This window comes from Centruroides sculpturatus, unplaced genomic scaffold (genome assembly GCF_000671375.1).
Source record: "Centruroides sculpturatus isolate CEXI.00-Female unplaced genomic scaffold, Cexi_2.0 scaffold996, whole genome shotgun sequence".
Taxonomy (NCBI): domain Eukaryota; kingdom Metazoa; phylum Arthropoda; class Arachnida; order Scorpiones; family Buthidae; genus Centruroides; species Centruroides sculpturatus.
In genome coordinates this window covers 195,722-213,163 of record NW_019385236.1, presented here as the reverse complement: position 1 = coordinate 213,163, position 17,442 = coordinate 195,722, and the positions used below count along the sequence as shown (strand labels likewise).

The window sequence follows — 17,442 nt, the reverse complement described above, 5'->3', positions numbered from 1 at the left end:
GCAAAAAAGTTAGTTTGTGTGGTGCCATGTGTTTAAATTTAAAGAACGTATACGTAATTAAAATAATCATTAAATAATTAAATAACAATATGGAGATAGAATAGATATCGTGTGGTATGACGTCATACCACACGGAAAAGAGATTTTGCGTAAGTTTTCCGGTTATNTACATTATCTTTTCCGATCATCAATCAAATCACTAAAAACTTCATCCGGTTCAAATTTCACATCGTGCATTTCTCTTTTTTGGCAGTGTTTATTATAATTGATTGCTTTTGAATGTTTAAACTGAAATTGAATATTTTGGTTTGAATTTTTTCATAGGTTCAAAGCAAAACCCAAAGAAGAGATTTCTCTGTGGAATTTGTGACAAAGAATTCTTTTTTTAGTCCTCATTAGAAAGTCATCGGAGGATTCACACCAGAGAAAGGCCATTCTCTTGTCACTTATGCTCTAGAAGATTTAATCGGACTTTCGCTCTACCAAGGCACTACGCCCTTTATACACGAGTTAACGTGCCAAATTTCATTTCTTAAAGAACCCTGCAGTTATTTATGAGCTAGATTTTAGAGTTTACACATCAAACTTTGTGTGTTTATCATTATTTCCGACGCTTCCGCCATTTTGAATTACAGTAATTTAAAGAAGAACCAACAACATTCTTAAACGAGTAGACCTTAAAAATTATTTTAAAAGTTTTAAAAAAAAAAAATTAACAATTCAGACTTAAAAACCATTTTAACAAAGTTTTTAATATATTTTAATTTTAAATCGCGTTTAAATTTGAATTTAAAAATTCGATTTGCCGTAGAACGGAATCGATTCTTTTAACGTGAAATTGCGTCATTCTGCTTCTGTGCTCCGAAGAAGAAGAAGAACGTCGACATGGACGATAAACGAGGAACGAATGAGGAAAAAATCAATTTAATATTAGAAATTCCGGCATCGGAATTGGAGAAACTCACTCCTTCGCAACGAGAAATGCTTCCTAGATTAAGGGGCATCTTTGCCAACAGAAAGATACAAGAGGATATCCCGAGAAAACGAGGAAGAAGCAGGATAAGTCAAAGGCTCACATCATCTAGNATTTTTTTTGCAGTTCTTTAAACGAGTAGACATTAAAAATTATTTTATCAAAGTTTTTAATATATTTTAATTTTAAATCGCGTTTAAATTTGAATTTAAAAATTCGATTTGCCGTAGAACGGAATCGATTCTTTGAACGTGAAATTGCGTCATTCTGCTTCTGTGCTTCGAAGAAGAACGTCGACATGGACGATAAACGAGAAACGAACGAGGAGAAAATCAATTTAATAGTAGAAATTCCAGCATCGGAATCGGAGAAACTCACTCCTTCGCAACGAGAAATGCTTCCTAGATTAAGGGGCATCTTTGCCAACAGAAAGATACAAAAGGATATCCCGAGAAAACGTGAAAGAAGCAGGATAAGTCAGAGGCGCACATCATCTAGGAAGAGATCGAATGCCAAGAGAAGAAGATCCAAATCGAAAACCATAGGAAGGAGTGAAAAAAGAGGGAGAAAAGGAAGAACTGGTAGAAAGAGAATAGGGCGCCGATAGAACGATAATTTTCGACCGAAAACGGAAACGGAATTGCTGGATTCCCTTAATCTAGCGATCAAACGGCTCTTTTCAGAGCCATTTTTTTATTGGTGAAGAGTAGCCGAATCGATTTTAATAAACATCGCTTAATTAATGCATTAAATGTGGTAGATTCGGTTTTATTTTAAATTTGCAATCGCTTCGAATGTAGAATTTGGAAATCGTTTAGAGTGAAAATTGGCTTTTTCGATTATTTAATTTTTATAAAAGAAAAATTACAATATAAAAAGTTTTTAGTTTGCACCGGCCCTTATATTTTAACGCATTTATTTCACTTGTGTCAAAATTTTTACACAAGTTCAGTACGTGGATTACCTTTAAAATTTTTCGATTTAGCCCAAAGTTGGCCGATGGCATCGGGAAGCGTTAACCCGGACAAGAAGCGAGAATATTTACTTTTAAAAAGGAATGTGTCGGCATCGAGCGGTGTTGACGTTTAGGACTTTTCTGTTTTAAATATCGGGTGAAGCAACTCCTTTTTTGAAATTTACAACGTTCGAAGTAACCGACAGCGCGATTCAAATTAAGGGTAGAAGAAGGGAAGGTTTGTGCATTAGAATAAAAGGTATAAATGCGGACTTTTGTAATTCAGAAATGAAGAAATTTTGTGGGAAAAAAGAAAATGTCGACGAGGAAAATCGAATTTATGGGACGAGACGAACGTTTCAAACGTGGACATTCCACGTCGTCTGAATTGCGTAGAGTATTTTAAATGTTTTATTCGATAATCTAATAATTATATTAATGGATTTCGTGAATTTAACGAACATTTTACTCAATTTTAAATTGGAAAATGTTTCTTCAATTCCCGTGGCTGGTCGAGCGACCGGTTGAAAGGTTCGAATTCACTTTTAGTCCGTGTCTTTGGATTCAAATTTTCTTTTGAGACGAGGAAGACATTTGAACCGCAACAAGGTTATAATGTGGAAATACATTATCTTTTCCGATCATCAATCAAATCACTAAAAACTTCATCCGGTTCAAATTTCACATCGTGCATTTCTCTTTTTTGGCAGTGTTTATTACAATTGATTGCTTTTGAATGTTTAAACTGAAATTGAATATTTTGGTTTGAATTTTTTCATAGGTTCAAAGCAAAACCCAAAGAAGAGATTTCTCTGTGGAATTTGTGACAAAGAATTCTTTTTTTAGTCCTCATTAGAAAGTCATCGGAGGATTCACACCAGAGAAAGGCCATTCTCTTGTCACTTATGCTCTAGAAGATTTAATCGGACTTTCGCTCTACCAAGGCACTACGCCAGGATTTATTCTAGAGAGAAACCTTTCACCTGCTATCACTGCAGATGAAGCTTTGCACATAGACAACACCTGGTAAAGCATATTCGCATTCATACCGGAGAAAATCCATTTAATTGCCAGTATTGTTTGCGAAAGTTCTCTAATAAATCCAATTTGAATTCTCACATCAAACGCCATAACAGAGAGAAGCCTAATTAACATATATATTCAAACACTACTTCTTCCAACATGTATTAATTTCTGTGATTAAACATATTAAGGAAATTAATTTGGTTTAATCCGGACGAATATTAATTGGGTTATGGAGCAATACATTTCGGCTATTTGGAAATACCGAGCTGAACTGAGGCCTGGTGCAATGTAGTGTACGGAGGCATTATCCTGTTTGTACTTTCTTCGATTGTATATTGTGATTACGAATTTGTTTTCCCGAATTTTTTGGTTTGGTTTTGTTTATTTGGTTACGGCAACACGACACGTGGGCGATCTGTTAAAGGGAAGTGCCTCCTGGAAGGACTTTAATGGGAAACTGGTCCCAATTTAAATGTTGCAAACGTGAAGAAAACTCAGAAAATTCCACGTGGCCAGGCGCCAACCCACTACCAGTATTTAATGGTCGTGGGTAGCCCAATTGTTGTAGGCGCAACGTCTTTTTAAAGTCGTTGCACCTACAACAATTGGGATGACCATTTGTGAAATATTAGTGAAAAAATTTTAAGGCACAAATTAAAGCTTAAAGCCTTCTCTGACGATGCTTGTTATCATGCTGACGTTGCTTCATCCGTTAAACTTGGTATTGTAATATTATACGTGTGGCTTAGCTACCACACTCTAACAATATTTCTTAAATTATCTTAATTAATAGTAATATTTTTAGTAAAATTGAATAAATCGTAAATATATTGATATAAACACATTTTACAGGCCGTATGGCCGAGCGNTATAATTGCTTTTGAAAGTTCAAACTGAAATTCAATATTTTGGTTTGAATTTTTTCATATTTCGCCAAGCAAAACCCAAAGAAGAGATTTCTCTATGGAATTTGTGACAAAGAATTCTTTTTTAAGTCCGCATTAGAAAGTCATCGGAGGATTCACGCCAGAGAGGCCGTTCTCTTGTCACTTATGCTCTAGAAGATTTAATTGGACTTTCGCTTTACCAAGGCACTACGCCAGGATTTATTCTGGAGAGAAACCTTTCACCTGCCGCCACTGCAGATGAAGCTTTGCACATAGACAACACCTATTAACTCATATTCGCATTCGCATAACATCTTCATGAAATGCGACCGCTCTCGAGATATGATACGTGACAACCCTCTGTACCACCGAAGATTAAAACAGCATTACACACAAGCTATCGTGCCAAATTTAGTTTCTTAAAGTGTATACAGGTTTCTTTTATGTTGTTGTCAAGTTGCAAGTTTTCTCACTATCACTCACATAGCAAAAAGTGCTATAGAAATGTGCCCACTTGTGGAACGGATTTTTGTTTCTGTTACAACGGGTTCGCGTCAACAATGTACCAAAGTGTTGTAATGAAGCTAAGTGTAATAGAATCGCTAATCTTTCTCGTATTCTTCTGTGCATACGTTAGCTGAAAGTTCAGATTTGTTTTTGAATTCACCGAATCCAAGCGGTCGGGGGAAAACACTAGAAATTTTTCGGGATTATTCTGTTCCATATATATCGGGCCCCGTCCGTCGCCGCGATTTACGATAGGTCGACGGCCCGATAGTCGATTGCTTAAAGTGGCAACCATCGTTCTAGAAAGCCGAAATCGAATCCAGACGGCTAAAAAATCCCAAAAGTTTTCGGAGTGATCCGTTCGGATAAATCGAGCCCGTCCCTCATTGGACGCTCAATTGTAGACCCGGCCGAACCCATAATTTTTAAAAAGGATCCTCTTAAGGCGCGTTCGGAAATTGTAACCGGTGTTACCGGTAACACCCAAGGACTATATACTACAAGGATAGCCAGATCCCTATTCTACAATGTTAGCCNATTTTTTAATAGCTGTGCAGTCTTTCAACAGATGAAGAAGAGAAAAGTTTTCCGATTTACACCAATAACACTTTTGTTTAGAACAATTTATATATGTATGTATGTAACCAACAAAAAATATTTATTTAGACCAATTTGTAATAATAATCGTTAACATTTCATATTTATATCAGTTATAATAAATCTGGAATCAGAAGGAACTTTTAAAATTTGAGAATACCATGAATGATAAGCCGATTGCAATATTGAGTTTTGATTGCGATATGGCCAATTCCATCAGTAGTGTATAGGCGTTATTCCAATTTATGTCAGATTTATCTAATAAAACACTTGAGATTCCATATGTTTGAAGTATATTATTTAATTTGTGTTGCCAAGTATCTTTGGTGGAATATAAAACATTAAGCTTAGTTCACACTGAGCGAATAGCGAAAGCGAATGTGAAAAGCGAAAAGCGATTTTTATTCGCTTAGCGAAATTGACCCTACAACCAAAAGCGAAAAGCGATTGCGAATTTTNGGCTCCCTTTACTGGTCGAATGAGTGTTGCCAGCTAAAACATGTAAAAATAATATTAAAGTAGCCAAGACATAGCCAAATATTGTAGCGCCACATCACTAGCGTACTTTTGAAATTTGCGGACTAGGACGGTCGGATAATCGGGAGTCGGATAATCGAGGCTCTACTGTACTTATATAAACGAAACGTGACGTCGAAGCACTACAGCCTTTTTAAAATATAAAAAAATAACATTAAAACTGATTCGTTTAAACTTTTGTAACACCATAAAAATTGCATGAAAAATATAGATTAATAATAACTGTTCTCTTTTCAGGTTACTTTTTCTAACTTAATGTTGGCATTATTCATCGGTGCATTTACTGTTACGAGAGGTTACGAGATCTTCGACCGAGCTTCTTTGAAAAAAATAGCATTGGCAAACAATGAATTCTCTTTCGAGTTACTAAGAAGTTTAGAATCTGATAAAAACATTTTCATGTCTCCATTCAGCATCTACGTAGCGTTAGCCATGCTTAGCGAAGGTGCAAAAAGCGAAACATACGAACAGATACGACGTGTTCTCAATTACAACATGGCAGGAATCCAGAGAGATAATATTTCTAGAAGTTTCAAACAATTGTTGCAGTTCTTGCAGAGTAATGGGAGTGAATACGAACTAAATGTGGCAAATGCCATGATCTTGCAATCGAATTATTCAATTTCGAACGAATTCCTGAAGAAAATTAAGAATGATTTTAATTCGCTCGTAACGAGGGTGTCTTTTGAAACAGGAGACAATCGCGCTGTTACAGAAATTAACAATTGGATAAGGCAAGCAACTGGTGGGAAAATAAAGGAATTGTTTCGAGCGCTCGAACCCGAAACCAGACTCGTTTTACTGAATGCAATTTACTTTAAGAGCGTGTGGGAGAATGCATTCGATTCGAAGAAAACTTACAATCGAAGCTTCTATAACAATGGCGTAAATCCTGTCCAAGTTCCCTTCATGCACGCGAATATAAAAAGCGTAATGAATGTAAATTTTGAAAACTTTCGTGCAATTTCTCTTCCTTACAAGGGAAAAGACATACAAATGATAATTGTATTGCCAACAAACGATTACAATTTGAAGAATTTACAATTGAATGCCGATAAATTGGAAGAGATTATTTCCGAAATGAAACCTCAACCCTACTTAGAGTTGGCATTACCAAAATTTACATTGGAAGAATCTTTATCGTTAAACGAGCATTTGAAGAATCTTGGTATGACAAATTCCTTCACTCGTAAAGCTGATCTATCGGGAATTACTGGTGATAAAGATTTATATGTCAGTGAAGTGATGCACAAAGCTGTCATCGATGTCAACGAAGAGGGAAGCGTAGCAGCAGGAACGACGGGACTGATACTTGTTGCAAAAGTAGTTACAGATCGTAGATTCTATTGTGATCGTCCTTTCCTGTTTGTTATTCGCGATATGAGAACGGGAATGAATCTCTTTGTGGGTCAGTTAAAACAATTGTAAATTGTCAAAATTAATTATGCATTTGGATCTTATGTAAATCAATAAATTGTACATTTTCGATTTGGTTTGGTTTGGTTTTGTTTTATGAAATACAGCAGTGCAACACGTGGCATTATTTCATTTCCCTTCCCAAACGTCAGTGGTGGATTACCCAATGAGTGACATAATTCATTAATTGACGACTTTATTGTCTTTTTAATATAAACATACACTTTTATATAAAGAGCCTTAGCGCCTAGGGCCTTAAAGGAACATAATCCGCTACTGCCGAATGTTCTATACGATTGTACAGCGCGAATAGCATCTAGTCGTCCATATTGGATACAAAAAAAAATCCAGGTTACACATGAAAAACCGTTCTAAATACAACTATTCGATCATTTTGGGCGCGTGCCCACTTTTACGTCTGGGTTGCCCTTTTTCTTCTAATCCCAAGGGGCCCCAAATTTCATTATCGACAAACAACAGAAAATTCATGACTTCTGCCCAATTCTGCAATATAAAAGACTCTAATAAATTATATTTGTCCATTGGCTAAACAATTGTTTCGAAAGTTAAAGAGCAGAGACCAAGGATAGACTAAAGCTTCTATGAGGCCTGGGGTTAGAGTAGACTCCTTTAGCCATTATTTTTAACAAATGAAGTATGATGGAATGATTAAAAAACAGTCTTAAATATTTTATTTTCTGTTAGTAAAAAAAATAACATTAATTTTATAGCGGAAGGAACCACTAGAGACCGCTAAGTTTTTGTCAGGCCCAGGTAAAAATTCCCAGCTCCCCCTATCGACGTTCTTTCGTTGTCTCCTTATCACATTTAAAACATTATCGTTGTGTATAAATTAAATAAATTAAAATTATCGAGTCACTAAAACTCCAATTACCATATTAATTAAACGTGATGATAAGATAAGGAAATAGCGTAATATTTTAATATACGCAAACACTTAAAAACAACATCCTGGTCACATATATTTATGGAAAATCAAGACGATCCGGATCAGATTCGATCCCGGATTCCTCGAAACGATGTAAGAATAACTTAACTGTTTGTATATGGTAACGCAACTCTCAGGCAATCTGCGAGGGGATGGATGAATCCTGGGAGGACTTTAAATGGTAACTGCCCCTATTGGGTGTTAAAAACGTAAAGAAAACCGGAAAACTCCACGGTGGCGAAGCGCGAACCGTTGACTAGTGTTGCCAGCTTTTATTCAGCCTCAGGCTCACCAGAGGCTGAATAGTTGAAATTTGAAACCACCGCACATTGGTAGTTTCAAATTTTAAGGCGTGACCAAGCAGTCCTCCATTAATTAATTACATGTACAGTTTTCTGTGGGTTTTTTTCACGTGCCTAGCATCTAAATGTGGGTCAGTTTCCTACAGAAAATTCTTAAAGGAAAAGATCACCCATGTGTCGCATAACTGTTTCCAACAATTCAAAACGTGGGCCATCTGGCAATTTGTCTAGAAAATTTTGAGATTATAATCATTTGCTCGGAACTGTGCAATTTCTAAAGTGTAACATTTGCTGAAGATCAGTACAATACTTCAAACATTTATTATTATGGAGATTGTTATTACCAATTGATAAATGCTAGCAAGTACAGTACAGCGGATCCAGAAATCTTCAGAGAATGGAGAATGGTATTATTCTAGTAAGGCATATGCCTTACTAAAATCTTTACTACCTGAGATACCAGGCCTATTCGGAAAAAAATCCCAGAAGGGGGGTACAGGTGTGCTTTGAGTAGGCCTAAATTCTCCCTGAATGCAGGAATAAGCTAATAAACAATGTAATACACATCTCACACAATTATGCCCGAATAATCAAAATCCTATTTTTTTTAATCTAAATTTTTATTTTGTAATAATGTGTTTCAGTTTAACAATTTATTTTGCATATCTCAAGATAAAATTTTAAATAAATAAATTTGTTTCCTATTTATCTGCACGTTATCTGATTTAAAATATGAATAATTTCAGATAATTATTCAATAGTATTTTTAGAATGATTGATATTTCTAGAACAAAATTTCATTTTATGAAGCTTAGTACTAGAAAATTTTGCATAAAAATTCCACTTATTACTTTTTGGAATCTCCTCCCTGAAGGCACTAAAAAGGCCTTTCTTCTGTACACAGTATAGGTTTGGTTCAATCAGGCCCACAATGGCCAGGTGATGAGGAATGGTGCCCAACATATCCTGGAAAAGTTCTCACAGTTTTTTGACCTTGTAGATTCGAACCTGGATCCACCAGAACTGTAGATTGACGACTTAACTGCCTCGGTTATCCTACCTATCGCTTATCTTTAAATTAATCAGTATATATAAATATAGGAACACTATAATTACCTTCCACATTTTGCTCACCAGTGGATAAAACGAATTAACACTTGATCGCAGGTCCGTGCCTTAACAAAAGTCATCCATTAATTACGTGTACAGTTTAAGAGGGGTCACTAGTATTACGTAATTATACACAACAGGGAGGGACGATGTCAAAAGTGGTTCAAATACTATACACTTAATACAGACAACTCATAGAGTAATTGTATTCATATATTATACAACTAACTAAACATACATATTTTTAAATTTACTTTTCATTTTTTGTTCTGACAAAATAATTAAAAATAAAATAAAAATAAGGTAAATATCTTATCAGTATGAATGCGATTTAGCTTTGAAAAACAGAAAAAATAGAAACAGAAATGATAAAATTAATTTAAGACGTTATTCACGCAATTATATGTATCGTTGCATACACATACATATGAAAACACAGTATGTATGTATAGGTTATGCGTGAAAACGTTATACATATGTTACATCTATAACATTTTCCTATCAAATTACTCACGATACATAAGAAAATAACACGAGAATAACATCTGAAATGGGTTTTATTTTTTTTTTTTTAATTTTTGCATTAATGCAAAATTTTAATGCAAATACCATGTGTTAATGCAAATGCCACGTGTTGGCTAATGTAAATGCCACGTGTTAGCGAAATGTCCCCAACACGTGACCACACGTTCATGTAACATCATATATCATATCATATCAATGTGACATATCGCAACAGATTTTTTTTTGATGAGATGCACTGATTATTTGTATTTATTTATTTCTGTTTCAATAGAAAATATTCATTTATGACTTATTAATAAACATAAACAGAATTTAAATTATTGATATGCTAAACTGTAACAAAATACATTAAAATATGACACATTATCTCCCTCTATCTCCCCACCTCCTCCACATTTAACCACTAAATTTAATAGCTTCAATTGCATGTATATAAGAAATAAACCTGCCATGTTTATTATGAGAGAGTGCTCGAAGTGTGGCATTTTGCAAGTCAGTACCCTGAGATCAATTGTCATCTATGTAGCAGGAAAGGGCACATCAAAAATGAATGTAAGAAATAATAATACAGACATCAGGTAAGATGGATACAAGCCTACGGTTTTTAATTAGAAGTGGGTCTGTTAATTCTTTCATATTGTCTATTTTGGCACTATCTTCCTCTAAACAAGATAGATATTTTGTCAAATTAGAAAACAGCAAGATTTGCAAACAATCGAAGATACCGGGGAAAGAAGCTGATAAATAGCGCAAACAGCACTTTTAAAAAATGTTAATCTTACACTTTGAACCGTTTATCTACCTCCATTCGAGATAATAACCGTTGCAGCATGGCATACAAAATTCGTTATAGATAATTAAACAGAACAATCCTGTGAAAGCTTTAGACACTAGTCAAGTGATTTAATGACTTCTGTGAGAATCGAATCGTTTCCAGAAAATTCAGTAATAAAGATATTGAGAAGCCAAATTTCTAAAAAATGCGACGAAACTACTCCACTTCTTCACTCAAAGGATCAAGACTTTCATCAAGTTTATGTAAATGGGTAAGTACAGAAGGCTTATTTAATTTGCCACGCGATAATTTAATAATTTATTTCATTTTTTACATCTATTCTTTAATGTTTCATTGAATTCGAATCCAAAAATTGCCATATTATAAGAATATTCTCGTGTGGTTTCGTGGCATTCAACTGATGGAGCCATTGAGAAGTATTATAAATTTACATTTGGGGTTCTCGAAATTTCAATTGAATTTTATTACATCCTAATTGAAACTTCAATCTCTATTTATTCAGTAATCTATTCACAATAAACTGTTTTATTTTTAAATATATTTTTCCAATTTTTTCTCCAATACCAAACATTGAAACTCCTTTGTAAAATTCATTAGGTCTACTCAATGAAAGTTTAAATAGGCCTAAATTTAATTATTAATTAACTAAATTACTTAATTATGTAAATATACGATTCTTTTTATGTTATAAAGCAATATTATGCTTTACTAAAACTGAAAACAATGGTGAAAAGTTGTTGAATTGCAAAGATTGAAATTTAATTTCGGTTTAATTCACTTCGTTTTTAAGGTAAAATTAGATAAAGTATCAGATTTATCTATAATTTTATCGGAATTTCTATTGAGGGATTGCAGTCACACCCCTTCTGCGTGTTCAGATGTGATTTGTACCTAAATAGTTCGATTTTTTGTGATATTTATGTCCCTTTTGTCATGCTCTTTGTTGGATAAAAACAATTTCATGTTATTAAAAAGTAAAAGGACAGTATTTATCTTTATCAGGTAATATAATAATGTATATATCGATTATTTTTCTTTTTAATTAAAATTTCTTTTCGATTCCATAGAGATGACGGTTTCAGCAATGCATCTTCAACAGATGAAAAAGAACTTGGATCATCTTGTGATACTAGATACTACTTAAATATATGTAAATTAGTTGTGTTGTGTGCATCTGTTCTGTTTGCTGTTGTAAGTTTCCGAAAATAGAAATATACGTGATTAATATTTTATACTTTCAGTTAATAATGACTGATTTCAGGTAGCTTTAAGTTTCATCGAAGAAAAGTCTAAATCATGGACGAACATTGCCATTAAAAATGATCATCCAGTACGTATCCTTTAATTTGAGTGGGTAATTCTTAAATTTCTATGGATAATTAGCTTCTGTTTAGGTATTAAACACGCGAAGAAACCCGGTTAACCTTCAGGCACAAACCCGCGACCCTCCAATGGGTTGGCTAAGTGGAGTTTTCCTTGTTATCTTCACGTGTGGATCAGTTTCCCATAGAAAGCCCTCCCGGAGACATGTATTATAGCCGTTCTACCTACCCAAAGACAAGTTAACTAGTCATGTGGTTTAATTGGTTACCACACATTACAAAACCAATAAATCCTCAATAAAAACGGTTAAGAAATTAAATCAAAAGGCATCGTTTCTATTCTAGTTTTTAAATCTTTAAACAGTTTTTAGATATCAATTTGTCTGAAAAACTCGATTCTAAAAACCCCATTCTTCACGTTTCGGCAATGGGTCCATTTCTTCCAGAAAAATATTTAAATTTCAGCCAAAATCGTATATATTTCAAAATCATGGAGGTGACTCCGAGTGGTCTTCACGAGGTAAGTAAATACTTTATTATAAATATATTTTTATAGAAAATTAATGGAAAATATTATACAGACGTCTCAACCCACGTGGGTGATACCAGCATCACCGGCATATCTCGTGAATGATATTGAATCGACTCTTGAAGAACGGAGCTTCAATCTCCTCCTCGAAGAAGAACTCGAAGGGTAGGTTTACCTTAACATGATTTCTCTATACACCAGCAACACTCAATTTAACTATTTATAGGAGTTTTTATCAACTTATCATCGGTACGGAAGAAAACAACGATTACATCTTTATTGCGGTATCATTATCATATCAACCCCCCATAGCCTTAGACAGTATCATCATGGCCGGCTGCGTTTTAGTAGGGTTATATATTCTCATAATATTCGAGGTGATGACTGGTGGATGATAAACATTCGACATGACTTTATAATGTGTCCTGAAGTAGCTTTTTCAATCTTCCAGTTGGTGCATAGAACTCTGGCAGCCATCATCGGAGCAACGGTAGCTATCGGATTTTTATCTGTAATTGGAGAAGTACGTTATTATCTGTAGATTATTAAATTAGTTTGCATTTTTAACAAGATTATCGTACAAATCTTATCAATTGTTTGCATCATTGCTTCTTTTTCAAGCGTCCAAGTTTACTTGAAGTGATAAGTTGGCTGGATGTGGAAACTTTAAGCTTACTCTTTGGCATGATGATTATGGTAGCCATTTTCTGCGAAACTGGATTTTTCGACTATTTCGCCATTCTGGTGAGGGCAATTTGCATTCGAATGTGTTTTAAAAGAGGGACATAATTTAATTCTATTTTAATTGCAGGCATTTCGTTTAGCACGAGGGCGTGCTTTACCACTACTAACAGCTCTATGCCTGTTTACGTTAGTCATGTCTGCATTTTTAGATAATGTTACCACTATTCTTCTTATAACAGCTGTTACTATAAGGTACGATTTTTAAATTTGAAAAAAAAATTTACGAAAAATTTAATAATGCCTCCATGAAATATCATTATTTTAGACTCTGTGAAGTATTAAATGTGGATCCTAAACACTTTCTTATTGCTATGATCATCTTCTCCAACATCGGTGGTGCTTCAACACCCGTGGGTGATCCTCCAAATGTAATCATCATTAATAATCCTAAGATTAAAGAAACAGTAAGATGATTTTTTTTAATATAAGCGATTTAATAGCCAATATTTTGATTTAAAAAATTACATATTTACACGTTGGTTTTCAGGGATTGGACTTCTCGAGTTTTATTCTTCATGCCTTTCCGAATGTTTTACTGTGCACGCTTTGCACCTACTTATTTCTCAAGGTAATGTATCGTAATCAATCTTCTATGCAATTTGAAGAACCACCGGAGGTTGTAGGTATGTTCAACTACAGTGTTATACAGAATACACTCCATAAAACCTATAGAAAATTTAATTATACAATAATTTTCAGAGCTCAAACACGAAATAAATGTTTGGAAGAAGGCTCGAAACTCGTTGTCAGGTTATTCTCGAGACGAAATGACAGTCAAGGCTCTTTTAAAAAAGAAAATTCAATTACTGAAAACCTTATTACGTAAAAAATTATATGATGCCAGGTATATATATCATCATCATTATCATTGATATACGTATACAATATGAAACTGATGTTTAATTATTCTCTTATTTAAGGCCTTCGGATGATAATTATTTAGCTAATCTGGAAGAACTGAGCAGTAAAGTAAGTTTCTCGGTTTCAAATAATCTTCTTCGAAGCTTTAAATTGTCTGTTTAATTAATCTATTTTTATTCTATAGTACAAGATAAGAAATAAAGTTCTACTGGCGAAAAGTAGTATAGTTTTGATAACAGTCATCATCCTTTTCTTCTTACAAAGCGTACCCAGTTTAAATCTGAGCTTAGGTAAGTAAACAGTAAACTAAATACACTGTCTTCAATAATATACTACCATTTCAATTTACTGTAATTATGTTAATTATTACATGAGAAGTATTCACTGTACATCAATTTCATCTTCCATGTTCATTCAAACGTCTTGTTATTAAGTGTCATAAACAAAAATGGCGACACAACAGAAGATACGTTTTGTGTTCTGCAGCTTGCAAATTCGGAATTGATCATCCATCTTAATATTTAGAAGCTGCATAATACAGCTGTGGAGCTACAAGAGATTCATAATTGTGTGTTGTGGAGGAATAACAATTGGTACTGTCGTGTTTGACGTGTGTAGTAATGACGATAGTAATTAACATAATTACAGTAATTTAAACTGGTGGTTCCATGTGTGTTCGTAGATTCTTAATTCTGGTGTGTTTAAATCATTATGAAGGTTGGATCGCACTTCTTGGAGCTATCATGTTATTGATTCTTGCTGATTTTGACGAGATAGAAAGCGTTCTAGGACGAGTCGAATGGTCGACTCTTCTATTTTTTGCTGCCCTTTTTGTAGTTATGGAGGTAATCGAAGAATTTAAATTGTGTAAATTAAAAAAAAAAAAAAAGTGAATCTAACACAATATTCGATTTAGGCATTGACGAAATTAAGATTAATCTGGTTTATCGGCCAAATGACTCAAGATTTCATCAGTTCTGTAGACGAAAACCAACGATTACTCGTTGCTATTGTGGTCATATTATGGGTTTCAGCACTTGCATCCAGTTTCATTGACAATATCCCTTTCACTACAGCAATGGTATGTGTTTTAAAATGGATTTATAAATTAAAACTATAATTTTATTAAGTAATTTTATATTTTTAGGTACAAATCATAACCGATTTATCCGATAACGACGAATTGGATCTTCCATTGATACCATTAGTTTATGCGCTTTCTTTTGGAGCCTGTTTGGGAGGTATTTTAATTTATTCTTATCCGAAATTTTACTACTGTACATTTAAAATTTTAGTACATTTATTTTCTCTTTTTGGCCAGGAAACGGTACATTAATTGGCGCTTCTGCCAACGTAGTATGTGCAGGTCTTTCAGAGCAACATGGCTACCGTTTCACTTTCATGGATTTCTTTAAGTAATTCTTTATTTTACTCATGTCTGTTCAGTTTTATTAACATATTATTAAGCTAAAAGTTATGTTTTTTTTTCCTTTTGTCAGAATTGGTTTTCCAGTTATGCTCATAACGACTGTCGTTTCCAATTTATATCTCATGGTGTGCCACGTGTTTCTGCAATGGAACGAATGAATCTACTTCTGTACATAATATGCTTTCATATATAAAATACAACACATATTTAATTAATAAATTAATTAATTTACACTCCTTTTTTTAAAAAAACGACTTTAAAAACAAAGTAATTCAACTTATAATTAAGAGTACTTCTGACTCAAGAGTTCGTCCTTCACACACTTTAATGGCGTCGAAGAAATTAACAAAGGTCATTGTTCAGTTTCCACATCCAAAAACATAATTACTGATAAATTATAATCAAGTTTTAGTCCTTCAAAGTATTTTTCTTATGATTTTTAAACTTAATTACTAAATTTCCTGACGTATTCTTTAAATTACAAGATGGTTCCGTTCGAAAAAAAACAAAGAAAAATGGCAGTTTCTCGCTCCTTAATTAAACATCTCGCATCTTTCCATTAATTAAAAAAGAAAAATTAATAGTTGAACCACTTAAAAACTTGGCAATTTTTTAAGTGGTCGGTTCTAAAATTAGTACACAGCCCTAATTTAAGCCAGTAAAGGATATTTAAAGAGAACGTACAAAAAGTTTCTCCCTATGATCTACACTCTTCTACACTCTTCTATGAAAAAAATAAGTAGTGTTGTTCATTATTTTAACCCCTAAAGTTCATTGAATAAAAGAGCATTTACTCTAAACCTTGAATGAAAGCGGTTAACCTTTGGCTTTAATTCAAATAATAAATCTCCTGTATATACAAAACTAAACACGTATAAAGCGTAGTAAATAGGTCACAATATTTTTTCAGGATCAAATTATATTTATAGAAAACCATTTGTGTAACAAAATATACGTTTTGTTTTCAGCTTTGTATTGTTTTCTTTTATTTGGGTGTTTATTTTGTGCATTAATCACACATGTTTTGTACGTTTCTTGTACTGTACATCAAATACAACACACATAGGTATGTGTGTTGTCGTATATACAGTACATAATAGCGTGTGTTGGGTGTGTTGTATTGTGTTGTGTGTAAGCATTAAGTGTTATAAGGATTATAAAGATGCGTATAGAACTTAAGAAGAGAATGGGAATAATTGGCAATACTAAAAATAGAAATTTGCAAACATTTAGCAAATAAATAAGTGTTTTCACTTATTTTTTTTATGTGGATTGATGTATATTTTTACAGTCACGATTGTTACTATTTATCGAACAAACTATTTGTTTCTCGATTTATAAAATCATGCATAAATCACACCCACAGAAAGTTTATGTTGGAAGAGTTTTGTCATTTTCTTTACAAAAACAGACGTCGATCAAAGTGTAAATTATGCTTCTGATTAACCCAATGGAATTTATACTAAAGACATCATAATGGACGAAGTGTGGCACAATAATGATGCAGTAAACTAATGGAAATGTTATATACACAATGGGTACAAAAGTAGGTATGCAGATGTTATTGTGGGAGAAAAAAAATGGAAGAAAAACATGTTTATGTATTAATTAAACCATAAATAAGGTATAAGAAATAATAATAATAATGAACAGAAAAGACCTGTATATCACAGATTCACAACTGTATATCTACTTTTGCACCCCCTGTATACATGTTTTTATGTATATATACAATGTATATAAGTTACTTAACAACAGAAGGCTATATATATCTATATATAATTTTCATAAAAGTGTATTATTTCTTCATAAATGACTGGTGGACTGTGTAGTTGTAGGAATGCAAATTATCATCCTCTAATGAAGAAATTATTGATCATAAATGTTTTAGTATTACATAATTCTTTCGGAGTATCAAAGAAATTGGAAATGTATGAATTCAAGGAATTAAATCGCCAGTGAAATAACCGAAAAAAG

General features: G+C 33.5%; 2 protein-coding genes across 3 annotated transcripts; both read left to right on the top strand.

The window, feature by feature from the left end:
* Nucleotides 1–5,725: 5,725 nt before the first annotated feature.
* Nucleotides 5,726–6,956, top strand: LOC111636528 (leukocyte elastase inhibitor-like). The gene has a single exon (XM_023381810.1). The coding sequence runs from the start codon at nt 5,738–5,740 to the stop codon at nt 6,908–6,910; it is 1,173 nt and encodes a 390-aa protein (XP_023237578.1). The 5' UTR covers nt 5,726–5,737; the 3' UTR covers nt 6,911–6,956.
* Nucleotides 6,957–10,605: 3,649 nt separating this feature from the next.
* LOC111636538 (P protein-like) lies at nt 10,606–16,510 on the top strand. Of its 2 annotated transcripts, none has more exons than XM_023381819.1 (19): nt 10,606–10,830; nt 11,648–11,771; nt 11,842–11,914; nt 12,274–12,422; nt 12,484–12,596; nt 12,658–12,808; nt 12,883–12,954; nt 13,053–13,175; nt 13,243–13,367; nt 13,441–13,579; nt 13,663–13,798; nt 13,875–14,019; nt 14,096–14,144; nt 14,221–14,326; nt 14,754–14,881; nt 14,953–15,117; nt 15,184–15,277; nt 15,358–15,451; nt 15,536–16,510. In XM_023381819.1, the coding sequence occupies exons 1-19, from the start codon at nt 10,691–10,693 to the stop codon at nt 15,621–15,623; spliced, it is 2,214 nt and encodes a 737-aa protein (XP_023237587.1). In that variant the 5' UTR covers nt 10,606–10,690; the 3' UTR covers nt 15,624–16,510. The 2 variants fall into 2 exon arrangements, with proteins under 2 accessions (XP_023237587.1, XP_023237588.1); XM_023381820.1 differs by lacking the exon at nt 10,606–10,830 and adding an exon at nt 11,499–11,582.
* Nucleotides 16,511–17,442: the final 932 nt, after the last annotated feature.